Source organism: Microcaecilia unicolor, chromosome 7 (assembly GCF_901765095.1).
Source record: "Microcaecilia unicolor chromosome 7, aMicUni1.1, whole genome shotgun sequence".
Classification (NCBI taxonomy): domain Eukaryota; kingdom Metazoa; phylum Chordata; class Amphibia; order Gymnophiona; family Siphonopidae; genus Microcaecilia; species Microcaecilia unicolor.
Window position 1 is genome coordinate 305,822,001 of NC_044037.1, and position 13,537 is coordinate 305,835,537.

Genomic DNA, 13,537 nt, shown 5'->3' on the forward strand with positions numbered 1-13,537 from the left:
ATGATCTGGTAAATTAAGGACCAGTAAGACCCATTATGGCTATTCTTATGTTCTTAACACTGCTTCAGTTACAGCGTTCTGTATTCATAAAAAGGACATCTCAAACACCAATCAGCTCAGATATGACACTGCTCTGGAGCTTGAAACTTTGCTCTGGGCCAGTTATGAATCAATCATGTAGCTCCAGAATCCCCAAACTCTATCCTTGAAGGCCACAACAGTTGGGTGTTCAGGATATCCAAGAGATGCATTTGCATGCAAACACATCATGCCTATTCATTGGGGAAATTCTAAAAATTGCTATAGCTAAGTGGGTACTCGAGGGCAGAGTTCAGAGATTCCCTGGTTCAGCATGATGCAAAAGGTATATTGCCGCCAATTTTTAAAATATATAAACTGCTGTTTTAGAATCTATGCTGAGTTTGTAAGTCTTCCTTTCTCTTATGAGAGGTGAGTGTCCAGCAGTGGCCAAGAAGTGTAATGACTGTTTGACCATTGGTCCCTCTCAGTGGTCAAGGCCCTGACCTACAAATTTACCCTCAGTTTTTCTGGGGGCAACTAAACCACATTATAGGTCATGCACCCAGTCTGAACTCATGTTTTACAAAGTCAAACCAGATCACAAAACCCATCCTGTGGGAGTAACCAACTGTCACGCCCTAACAATATCACTGGGAGTATATGAAAGCCTGTGCAAAATAAGGTGCAAAAATTGCTTTCAACTTGAGTCTATGCTTCCTGCTTTCTGTCCCCAGCAATAAGGCTGGCCCTACAACCTGGCATCTGCCTAGGGTTGCACAAATACAGGGGTAGTGCTAAAGCAAAGTGAGAATGGCTGGCCCAGGGCCTTAAGTTGATGCATGTACTCAAGGCTTGCCTTATTCTTCCCCCTCCAGATCTTTAGCGTGTGCTCAAGGACCCACGTTGGCCGATCTCACTTTGATTTTGGGATGGCCTGCAGGGTCAGCAGAAGGGGTATATGATGCCATAAGCAAACCTTAAGATGTACGTGTCCTCCCTCCTTCATAGCTAAAGCTCCCCCCCCCCCCCCCCAGTTCACTATCTCCCTTTTTACTGCCTACCCCCAGGGAGCCAGCTTCTCCCCTTCTCCCTAAACAACCCTCCCCCACACATAGCCAGCATTCCTCATTCTTCCTATACCCCCCAAACGTGCCAGCATCTTCCCTCTCCCTACATCCCCTTCCCAGGTGGTCAGCATCTCCTCCTCTTCCCTTCCCCCTCCTGGGTCTCCTGCCACAACCCTACCTTCTTCTGAGCTGGGCTGGTTATGAATGCACTGAGTGCTGTGTGGCATCTGTGCTGCTCCCTTTAACAAAAAGTCTGCGCTGGAATAGGGAGGCACACAGCAGCACGAGCACAGGCCTGCATTTGAAGGGCCCATACAGTGCTAAGTGCTTTCATAGTGTTGGGACCAGCTTGGGAGGAGTTAAGTTTGTTGCAGGTTCAGCAGGAGGAAGGGAAGGGGAGGGAGCTCTCTCTCCTGTGCAGGATTTGCACTACTGTAACCAAACCTCTGCTGCCCTAGGTGGATGCCTTGTACAGTAAGTGGCTTGGATAATCCTGCTGGTTTGGTGAATGGGAGCAGCAACAATATAGATAAGAAGGTTAAGAAGAGAGATGCTGGACACAAGGAGGGGAGGGAAGGGAAGAGGAGATGCTGGACAAAAGGGGGTAGTGCATTCAGCCACCTCAGGGAATAGGAGGGAAGGTGCATATTTGATACCTTCAGGCCAGCCCTGCCCAGCAAACCAGCTTTTAGCGATGCTCCAGTTACAGTTTTAGAAAAGAATGAATTATACACTCAAATGGAATAGAGGACACCTGGTTATCAATGCACAATCTAAGCTCTAGGCTGCTGCCATCCCTCACCTCTCTCTTTGTTCCAGTAGTATTTCTGCTCCCACTGGTCGGTGAGAATATTTAAGTAGCGGAGTTGCTCAAAAAAACGTAGGTATCTGCTAGAGATGGGAGATGGGAACACTCGTTCAAAGCAACCACGCCGGGTAAATTCATCCTCTGTTTCTACAAGGATTCGCACATCATCAGGTGTCAGAGTGTCTAGGATGGATGAATAGAAATCCTGCAGCAGGACAAAAAATAATGGAGTCCAATGTAAACCATCCAGAGCTAGCAAGAGGCACTCTCTCGTCACAACTTATCCAGAGCCAACAGAAGTGCTCCCTCCACATGAACCTATTCCCCATTCTGAGCCAGAGGTCTCCCCTCCAGACCCTTCCATTCACCCAGAGCCAGCAGGGGTGCTCCCTCCACACTCACCCTTACCCCATTCACCCAGAGCTGACAAAAGACACTCCCTTAACTCCTACCCATTCCCATACTTACCCAGACCCAGAGTTGCTCTCTCCACACTCACCCCAACCTGATAGGAGACACTCCCCCTACTCCCATCCATTCCCCACTCATCCAGAGCCAAAGATGCTCTGCTCTAGACCCACCCATTCCCCATTCACCCAAAGCCAGAAGTACTGCCTTCTAGACCCACCCGTTCCCCATTCACCCAAGGACAGCAAAGTGCTTCTCTCCACTCCTAAGCGCAGGTGGAGTGCACAACATTACTCTTTATATATTCCCCATCACCCAAAGGAAGCAAGGCAGTTCCCCCAATCCCCACATATCCTTCGCATTCCACTTTAGGCAGAATTCATGGGGACTAATTTTATAACAGGGTGCCTAGATTAACAGGAAAAGAAGGCACCTATTTTATAGACACATGGCACAAGTTTGACTACACCGAGTATAAATATCTAGTCTGTCAGAACTGACATTAGCTAATAATATGATACTGAAAGTGGAGAAAGTCTGCAAAGTTCTTGGGAGTACTTTTAGACACCACCTTATCTTTAACACCTCAAGTTAATGCAGTGATCAAATCAGTATTTTTCAAATTACATCAATTTAGAAGTGTTCGTTCTTTGTTGAAAAGCATTTTTCTGTTTTGGTTCAGTCTGCTGTTTTATCATATTTAGATTACTTAACGGTTTATAATGCCTATCAGCTGAGGAATTCTCCCGTTTACAAGTATTGCAAAACACTATAAACAACTTGATTTTTGGTATTATAAAAAAAAAAAAGGATCTGGCCATGCCACTCCTTGCTAGTTCAGCTTGCACTGGCTCCCTGTTAAGGCTCGTATATCCTATAAATTGGCATGCTGGGTTTACAAACTTTTTGATGGATCATGCCCAGATTACATAACAAATTTATTTACATTTCCAGTGTCTCCATCTACTTCTAGAGCAGGAAGATCATGTTTGCTCTATTTTCCCTCTATATTAAGAATCAAATATAAAAGGTCTTTACAGTTCTCTTTTAGAGATGAGAAGGAAGTAGGACATAAATTGAGATTGAAGGGGAGCAAGCTCAGGAATGATGTCAGGAAGCATTCTTTCACGGACAGGGTAGTAGATACCTGGAATGCCCTCCCGCAGGAGGTGGTGAAGATGAAAACGGTAACGGAATTCAAAAACATGTGGGATAAGCATAAAGGAATCCTGTTTAGAAGGAATGGATCCACTGAATCTTAACAGAGATTGGGCAGCAACACCGGTAACTGGGAAGCCAAGCCAGTGCTGGGCAAAAGTCTATGGTCTGTGCCCTGATCGTGACTGAATAGATATGAATGAGTTGGAGCATAACTTAACATCAGACATTTTGGTAAAAGAACAGTGTTGGGTAGACTTATATGGCCTGTGCCCTGGAAATGGCAAGGACAGATCAAGACAGAGATATATATGAAGTATTACATACCATGTGTGATGAGTTTATCATGCTGGGCAGACTGGATGGACCACACAGATCTTTATCTGCCGTCACAGACTATGTTACTATATATTAAGCAGTCCAGACCTGGAATTCATTACCTTTAGAGCTTAAAACTATGCCTACAAATTTTTCTTTCTGAAAAAGTTTGAAAACTAATTTTTTCTCTGAAGTTTATTGATTTTTAATGTGTTGTAATTCGCTTTGAACCAATTTCGTTGGGAGTTGGCAAACTATAAACACTGTCATATCATATCATTAACGTGGGCTAGGAAACCTTATGGAAAGTTTACTAGGAGCTCTGCATTATATGCTGATAATTTTAAGCTCCTTTGAACACATCCTTCTGTGGTTATTGTTTGTCTTTATAAACTGCTAGTGAGATGTTAGTGACTCTGAGAAACCCTCCTCCTCTAGCTCAAAGGACTGCAGCCAAGGTTTCTTCGAGGCTGATGGTTCCTCTCTGGGTTGCCCCTCTAGATCCTTCAGACAGAACGTCTAATGCATGAGCAACATGAACTTGGGTGCAAAAGCATTCTAGCTGCAAGAGTCCTGTCTCCACCATAGGAAGCACCAGCCTCTAAGGAACCAGCTGGACTCAATAATGAAGGCTCCTCAAAACCACCATGCTCTATTGTTGCTTAAGACATGATGGCATCAATTCTCACCAAAACTGCCACCTCTGCAGATAAGGGAATCCTTTGAGCTACCACAAATCCAATCACAGCACTACTGAGGAGTGGCCTAGTGGTTAGGGTGGTGGACTCTGGTCCTGGGGAACTGAGTTCGATTCCCACTTCAGGCACGGGCAGCTCCTTGTTACTCTGGGCAAGTCACTTAACCCTCCATTGCCCCAGGTACAAATAAGTACCTGTATATGTAAGCCGCATTGAGCCTGCCATGAGTGGGAAAGCGCGGGGTACAAATGTAACAAAAAAAATACCAGCAATAGCTATTTTTGCAGTCTCCACTGGGACCACTACTTTTAGTACCTGTAGCTCCTTCTCGCAAGAACAGCACTGGCTGCTCGATCTGACTCTGGAGCAGCGGCTGCTACAGGACACACTGCACTTACTGTGGTCAGACTGAGCTGCTATTAGAAGAACAGCTCTTGCCTGCTACAGGTCTAAGCAGTAGCAAGACTAAGTCCTCCTGCCACAAAACACCTGCAAGAGAACCAGACCCAGACACCCTCAGCTGCTGACATTGCTCAGGTTGCTTTATTTTGTAGGCTCTTAAAGCGAATGCTACATACCTGTAGAAGGTATTCTCCGAGGACAGCAGGCTGATTGTTCTCACTGATGGGTTGACGTCCTCGGCAGCCCCCTCCATCGGAAAGTTTACTAGCAAAGGCCTTTGCTAGTCCTCGCGCGCCCATGCGCACCGCGCATGCGCGGCCGTCTTCCCGCCCGAAACCAGCTCGAGCCGGCCAGTCCAGTATGTAGCAAGACAATACACTTCAAGGGAAGACTCAACTCCAAAGGGGAGGCGGGCGGGTTTGTGAGAACAATCAGCCTGCTGTCCTCGGAGAATACCTTCTACAGGTATGTAGCATTCGCTTTCTCCGAGGACAAGCAGGCTGCTTGTTCTCACTGATGGGGTATCCCTAGCCCCCAGGCTCACTCAAAACAACAACCATGGTCAATGGGGCCTCGCAACGGCGAGGACATAACTGAGATTGACCTAAAAAATTTACCAACTAACTGAGAGTGCAGCCTGGAACAGAACAAACAGGGCCCTCGGGGGGTGGAGTTGGATCCTAAAGCCCAAACAGGTTCTGAAGAACTGACTGCCCGAACCGACTGTCGCGTCGGGTATCCTGCTGCAGGCAGTAATGAGATGTGAATGTGTGGACAGATGACCACGTCGCAGCTTTGCAAATTTCTTCAATGGAGGCTGACTTCAAGTGGGCTACCGACGCAGCCATGGCTCTAACATTATGAGCCGTGACATGACCCTCAAGAGCCAGCCCCGCCTGGGCGTAAGTGAAGGAAATGCAATCTGCTAGCCAATTGGATATGGTGCGTTTCCCTACAGCCACTCCCCTCCTATTGGGATCAAAAGAAACAAAAAATTGGGCGGACTGTCTGTGGGGCTGTGTCCGCTCCAGGTAGAAGGCCAATGCTCTCTTGCAGTCCAATGTGTGCAGCTGACGTTCAGCAGGGCAGGAATGGGACGGGGAAAGAATGTTGGCAAGACAATTGACTGGTTCAGATGGAACTCCGACACGACCTTTGGCAAGAACTTAGGGTGAGTGCGGAGGACTACTCTGTTATGATGAAATTTGGTGTAAGGGGCCTGGGCTACCAGGGTCTGAAGCTCACTGACTCTACGAGCTGAAGTAACTGCCACCAAGAAAATGACCTTCCAGGTCAAGTACTTCAGATGGCAGGAATTCAGTGGCTCAAAAGGAGGTTTCATCAGCTGGGTGAGAACGACATTGAGATCCCATGACACTGTAGGAGGCTTGACAGGGGGCTTTGACAAAAGCAAACCTCTCATGAAGCGAACAACTAAAGGCTGTCCTGAGATCGGCTTACCTTCCACACAGTAATGGTATGCACTGATTGCACTAAGGTGAACTCTTACAGAGTTGGTCTTGAGACCAGACTCAGACAAGTGCAGAAGGTATTCAAGCAGGGTCTGTGTAGGACAAGAGCGAGGATCTAGGGCCTTGCTGTCACACCAGACGGCAAACCTCCTCCAATGGAAGAAGTAACTTCTCTTAGTGGAGTCTTTCCTGGAAGCAAGCAAGATGCGGGAGACACCCTCTGACAGACCCAAAGAGGCAAAGTCTACGCCCTCAACATCCAGGCCGTGAGAGCCAGAGACTGGAGGTTGGGATGCAGAAGCGCCCCCTCGTCCTGTGTGATGAGGGTCGGAAAACACTCCAATCTCCACGGTTCTTCGGAGGATAACTCCAGAAGAAGGGGGAACCAGATCTGACGCGGCCAAAAAGGAGCAATCAGAATCATGGTGCCTCGGTCTTGCTTGAGTTTCAACAAAGTCCTCCCCACCAGAGGGATGGGAGGATAAGCATACAGCAGGCCCTCCCCCCAATCCAGAAGGAAGGCATCCGATGCTAGTCTGCCGGGGGCCTGAAGCCTGGAACAGAACTGAGGGACTTTGTGGTTCACTCGAGATGCGAAGAGATCCACCAAGGGGGTGCCCCACGCTTGGAAGATCTGGCGCACCACTCTGGAGTTGAGCGACCACTCGTGAGGTTGCATAATCCGACTCAGTCTGTCGGCCAGACTGTTGTTTACGCCTGCCAGATATGTGGCTTGGAGCACCATGCCGAGACGGCGGGCCCAGAGCCACATGCTGACGGCTTCCTGACACAGGGGGCGAGATCCGGTGCCCCCCTGCTTGTTGACATAGTACATGGCAACCTGGTTGTCTGTCTGAATTTGGATAATTTGGTGGGACAGCCGATCTCTGAAAGCCTTCAGAGCGTTCCAGATCGCTCGCAACTCCAGAAGATTGATCTGTAGATCGCGTTCTTGGAGGGACCAACTTCCTTGGGTGTGAAGCCCATCGACATGAGCTCCCCATCCCAGGAGAGACGCATCCGTGGTCAGCACTTTTTGTGGCTGAGGAATTTGGAAGGGACGTCCCAGAGTCAAATTGGAGCAAATCGTCCACCAATACAGGGATTTGAGAAAACTCGTGGACAGGTGGATCACGTCCTCTAGACCCCCAGCGGCCTGATACCACTGGGAGGCTAGGGTCCATTGAGCAGATCTCATGTGGAGGCGGGCCATGGGAGTCACATGAACTGTGGAGGCCATGTGGCCCAGCAATCTCAACATCTGCCGAGCTGTGATCTGCTGGGACGCACGCACCCGCGAGACGAGGGACAACAAGTTGTTGGCTCTCGCCTCTGGAAGATAGGCGCGAGCTGTCCGAGAATCCAGCAGGGCTCCTATGAATTCGAGTTTCTGCACTGGGAGAAGATGGGACTTTGGGTAATTTATCACAAACCCCAGTAGCTCCAGGAGGCGAATAGTCATCTGCATGGACTGCAGGGCTCCTGCCTCGGATGTGTTCTTCACCAGCCAATCGTCGAGATATGGGAACACGTGCACCCCCAGCCTGCGAAGTGCCGCTGCTACCACAGCTAGGCACTTTGTGAACACCCTGGGCGCAGAGGCGAGCCCAAAGGGTAGCACACAGTACTGGAAGTGGCGTGTGCCCAACTGAAATCGCAGATACTGCCTGTGAGCTGGCAGTATCGGGATGTGTGTGTAGGCATCCTTCAAGTCCAGAGAGCATAGCCAATCGTTTTGCTGAATCATGGGGAGAAGGGTGCCCAGGGAAAGCATCCTGAACTTTTCTTTTACGAGATATTTGTTCAGGGCCCTTAGGTCTAGGATGGGACGCATCCCCCCTGTTTTCTTTTCCACAAGGAAGTACCTGGAATAGAATCCCAGCCCTTCTTGCCCGGATGGCACGGGCTCGACCGCATTGGCGCTGAGAAGGGCGGAGAGTTCCTCTGCAAGTACCTGCTTGTGCTGGAAGCTGTAAGACTGAGCTCCCGGTGGACAATTTGGAGGTTTTGAGGCCAAATTGAGGGTGTATCCCTGCCGGACTATTTGGAGAACCCACTGATCGGAGGTTATGAGAGGCCACCTTTGGTGAAAAGCTTTCAACCTCCCCCCGACCGGCAGGTCGCCCGGCACTGACACTTGGATGTCGGCTATGCTCTGCTGGAGCCAGTCAAAAGCTCGCCCCTTGCTTTTGCTGGGGAGCCGCGGGGTCTTGCTGAGGCGCACGCTGCTGACGAGAGCGAGCGCGCTGGGGCTTAGCCTGGGCCGCAGGCTGTCGGGAAGGAGGATTGTACCTACGCTTACCAGAAGCATAGGGACCAGTCTTCCTTCCCCCCAAAAATCGTCTACCTGTAGAGGTAGAGGCTGAAGGCTGCCGGCGGGAGAACTTGTCGAATGCGGTGTCCCGCTGGTGGAGAGACTCTACCACCTGCTCGACTTTTTCTCCAAAAATGTTATCCGCACGGCAAGGCGAGTCCGCAATCCGCTGCTGGAGTCTATTCTCCAGGTCGGCGGCACGCAGCCATGAGAGCCTGCGCATCACCACACCTTGAGCAGCGGCCCTGGACGCAACATCAAAAGTGTCATAAACTCCTCTGGCCAGGAATTTTCTGCACGCCTTCAGCTGCCTGACCACCTCCTGAAAAGGCTTGGCTTGCTCAGGGGGAAAAGCATCAACCAAGCCCGCCAACTGCCGCACATTGTTCCGCATGTGTATGCTCGTGTAGAGCTGGTAAGACTGGATCTTGGCCACGAGCATAGAAGAATGGTAGGCCTTCCTCCCAAAGGAGTCTAAGGTTCTAGGGTCTTTGCCCGGGGGCGCCGAAGCATGCTCCCTAGAACTCTTAGCCTTCTTTAGGGCCAGATCCACAACTCCAGAGTCATGAGGCAACTGAGTGCGCATCAGCTCTGGGTCCCCATGGATCCGGTACTGGGACTCAATCTTCTTGGGAATGTGGGGATTACTTAGTGGCTTGGTCCAGTTCGCAAGCAATGTCTTTTTCAGGACATGGTGCAAGGGAACAGTGGACGCTTCCTTAGGTGGAGAAGGATAGTCCAGGAGCTCAAACATTTCAGCCCTGGGCTCGTCCTCCACAACCACCGGGAAGGGGATGGCCGTAGACATCTCCCGGACAAAGGAAGCAAAAGACAGGCTCTCGGGAGGAGAAAGCTGTCTCTCAGGAGAGGGAGTGGGATCAGAAGGAAGACCCTCAGACTCCTCGTCAGAGAAATATCTGGGGTCCTCCTCTTCCTCCCACGAGGCCTCACCCTCGGTGTCAGACACAAGTTCACGAACCTGCGTCTGCAACCTCGCCCTGCTCGACTCGGTGGAACCCCGTCCACGGTGGGGGCGTCGAGAGGTAGACTCCCTCGCCCGCATCGGCGAAGCTCCCTCCGCCGACGTAGTCGGGGAGCCTTCCTGGGAGGTGGCCGCTGTCGGCACCGCACGCGGTACCGACGTCGGGGACCTCAACCTGGGCGATGGGCCAGCCGGCGCCACGCTCGACGGTACCGGAGGCGCAAGCACCGCCGGTACCGGAGGGGTAGGGCGCAACAGCTCTCCCAGAATCTGGGAGAACGGCCCGGAGGCTCTCGTTTAGAGCGGCTGCAGAGAACGGCTGAGAGGTCGATGCAGGCGTCGACGTCAGAACCTGTTCCGGGCGAGGAGGCTGTTCCGGGCTGTCCAGAGTGGAGCGCATCGACACCTCCTGAACAGAGGGTGAGCGGTCCTCTCGGTGCCGATGCCTGCTGGGTGCCGAATCCCTCGGCGACCCAGAGCTCTCGGTGCCGACATGGGGAGGAGACCGGTGTCGTTGCTTCTTCGACTTCTTCCGAAGCATGTCACCGGAGCTCCCCGGCACTGACGAGGAGGACGTAGAATCCATCCGTCGCTTCCTCGGGGCCGAGACCGAAGAGGGTCGATCCCGGGGGGGCTGTACCGCAGGAGCCCTCAGGGTAGGAGGAGACCCACCCGAAGGCTCACCGCCACCAGCAGGGGAATGGACAGCCCTCACCTGCACTCCTGACGATGCACCTCCGTCCGACGACATCAGCAGACGAAGTCTCGGTACCACCGACGTCGATGCAGTCGCCCGATGCCTCGGCGCCGATGCAGAGGTCCGATGCCTCGATGCAGTCGATGGAACGGCAGCCAAGGAAGATGGTCCGGACGCTGACGACGTCGATGCACTCGATGCCTCCGGTGCCGATGCCGACGAAGAGCCCGAGAACAAAACATTCCACTGGGCTAATCTCGCTACCTGAGTCCGCCTTTGTAACAGGGAACACAGACTGCAGTTCTGAGGGCGGTGCTGGGCCCCTAGACACTGAAGACACGCAGAGTGCCTATCAGTGAGCGAGATTACCCGGGCGCACTGGGTGCACTTCTTGAAGCCGCTGGAAGGCTTCGATGTCATGGGCGGAAAAATCACGCCGGCGAAATCAAAAGCCGAAATGGCGAAAATTGAAGCACCAAAATTTAGAGGGAGAAAATCTCGACCGAGGCCAAAAGAGGCCTACCCCGACAACGAAAGAAAACTTACGGGGCAAAAACTGAGAAATACGGGAAGGGCAGAAAACCCGAAAGGGTCTTCCGGAACACTACCGGAGCGCTTCCCGAACTTTTTCAAGGAAAAAAGCGAAAAACACGTCGAAAAGGACGCGCGAGGTCGACTCTCTGGGGCACGAACGGCGTAACACGACCGTACCAAGCGCGGACGAAAGAAGACTGGCCGGCTCGAGCCAGTTTCGGGCGGGAAGACGGCCGCGCATGCGCGGTGCGCATGGGCGCGCGAGGACTAGCAAAGGCCTTTGCTAGTAAACTTTCCGATGGAGGGGGCTGCCGAGGACGTCAACCCATCAGTGAGAACAAGCAGCCTGCTTGTCCTCGGAGAAACACTATTACCTTTTTTTGTTCCAAAACTTTAAATCAGCCAGCACTTCAAGAGACTTATGTCAGGCCTCCTCCCCAGTAGGTGAGGACCACACCATAGGTATTGCACACATACTCTTCTCAAAAATTAGAGGGGAGGGGTTCAGCACTCCCAGGCTCTATGGACCAACCTCAGCAAATCCTAGAGTTTTTAAAAAATACCCTTGGGCCAAATCTTAGCCACGAAGGAATCACCAGCAGCCTATCTCCTCTAAAAAAAATACTTCGGGCCAGAGCCAGAATACACAGGTACCTCGTCTACTGTCTGCTGGAGACTGAGAAATACTGGCTGGCTGCGGGCTGCAGAGGACTTTATATAATGTATCATCAGCAAACCGGAGGCTCTCAGTTGCCATCTGCTGGTAGAAGAGGATAAATCCACGTTGCTGGTCTTGTGTAAAGGATCTTTCTATAGCAGTGGTTCTCAACCAGTGTGTTGGAACACACTGGTGTGTCACATAAAATACGGTGTAGACAGCAAGTCTATGCTTCCTTAACCATCTGTGCTGCAAGATGGGGAGAGCTGAGATCCAGAGAGTAAGGTACTTGACATTCCCCAAACCGGTTCCTATTTGTGCTTCCCCCCTATCTCCAACGATAACTGGTCACCAGCCCCACTTAGAAATGTTGTAGGTCTACAGTACATAGGTTCTGTTTGCTACGTAGTTTCCGATGGTTTATTTGGAGGGTTTTGCATTGCTTCACAGTACTGCTATCTGGCAGCAGAGGGATTTTGTGTTGCTATTATTGAGGTGACACCAGAATCTGAATATATATTTGCTTTGTATGACAAATGAGAAATTGCATACTGCTTTTTTGATATGGGATTGAATGATGGGCAAATTCACAGTCAACTTAATGAAATATTTAGGAGTTCAGCTGTGAATTTTAGTGTTCATTGTGCCACATATATGAGCACTGTCTGTCAGGTGTGACAGCAGAAGAAAGATGGAGAACCACTATTCTATGGTTGTCGTCTCCATAAATTGCTAGTGAGCTGCATGTTTTTAATGTCTTCAGATGTTACTGTACATCTGAAGATGTGTTTAATTGGGATTATTACTACTTTACTATTATTTTGTTTAGTTTATCCTCGTTTGTTTCAATAGTTTGCTTACATTTCACATAAAATCTCTCTATGCAAACTGGCTTCCAGTGGCCACTAAGATTGATTTCAAAGTGTTATATTTGGTACATAAAGTTCCCATTACTAGTACGCCTTCATTTCTCTCTGACCTTTTGTTCTCTCTCACACCTGTCTCTTATTAGTCACACCATACCAATCATGTATCCATTCCTCCCCACTTCAACCTGGAAGCAACAAGGCTCTCACCACTCTCCTGTGTTGGGCCTCTTGAATGAAACCCAGTCCTCCAATATCTTCAGACGGAGCTGAACTGCATTTGTTTTAAGGATGCTTTGACGATCCACTTTGAGGAAGTAGTTTACCAGCAAACATAGCAGGATTTCACTTTTTCTTCTCTCTTTTTTTGGGAATTCTAAGGTTTTGTTATTTTTCCTAACTATATATTGTGGTAAACTGCCTTGCTTCTCTATTTTGTAGATGTAAGTCCTTGAATGAACTATGCAAATCCAAAACTACTTGTTATCTGCTTTGTTGTGATTTTATTAGGAGCCAAAGTTTAAGGGGTCCATTTACAAAGCTACAGTTAAAAAAGTGGCCTTAGTGTGCCCTTACGTGGGTCTTCTCCATGTGCTAAGGTCATTTTTACTGAAGCTGTAAAGCAAAATTACTTACCTATGGCAGGTGTTCTCCGAGGACAGCAGGACAAGTATTCTCACAGCTGGGTGACATCATCTGATGGAGCCCACTGTGGATGTTAAATAGCGAGACCCAGAACTTTCTAGTAGCATCCCAACACGCAAAGTGAGGGTCCCGCAGTCATATACAATTTCTAAAGAATTCAGTTCCAAGGGGAGGTGGGAGGGTTCGTGAGAATACTTGGCCTGTTGTCCTCGAAGAACACTTGCTACTGGTGTGTAACTTCGCTTTCTCCAAGGACAAGCAGGCCTTCTTCATATTCTCACAGCTGGGAATTCCTACCTATCAGGCTCATTAAAAAAACAACAATGCTAGGAAAATAGGGTCACGAAATGTTGTGGCCTGGAAGTTAATTAACCTGAAAATGTTTACATGCTAGCTGTGAAGGTGCAGCCTGGAACCAAACAAAAGTGGGCGTAAGGGGGATGGAGTTGGATTCTAGACACCAAAGTCTTCATGACTGCCTGTCCAAAC

At 50.0% G+C, this 13,537-nt stretch overlaps 1 protein-coding gene across 4 annotated transcripts in view; it reads right to left on the reverse strand.

The window, feature by feature from the left end:
* Nucleotides 1-13,537, reverse strand: part of TTLL4 (tubulin tyrosine ligase like 4) — a 171,920-nt gene that overhangs the window by 28,845 nt on the left and 129,538 nt on the right. For all 4 annotated transcript variants that reach the window (XM_030209263.1, XM_030209264.1, XM_030209262.1 and 1 more), the window contains one exon: nucleotides 1,891-2,101. In XM_030209263.1, coding sequence (XP_030065123.1) covers nucleotides 1,891-2,101 — 211 coding nt within the window. The remainder of the gene's footprint in view (nucleotides 1-1,890; nucleotides 2,102-13,537) is intronic.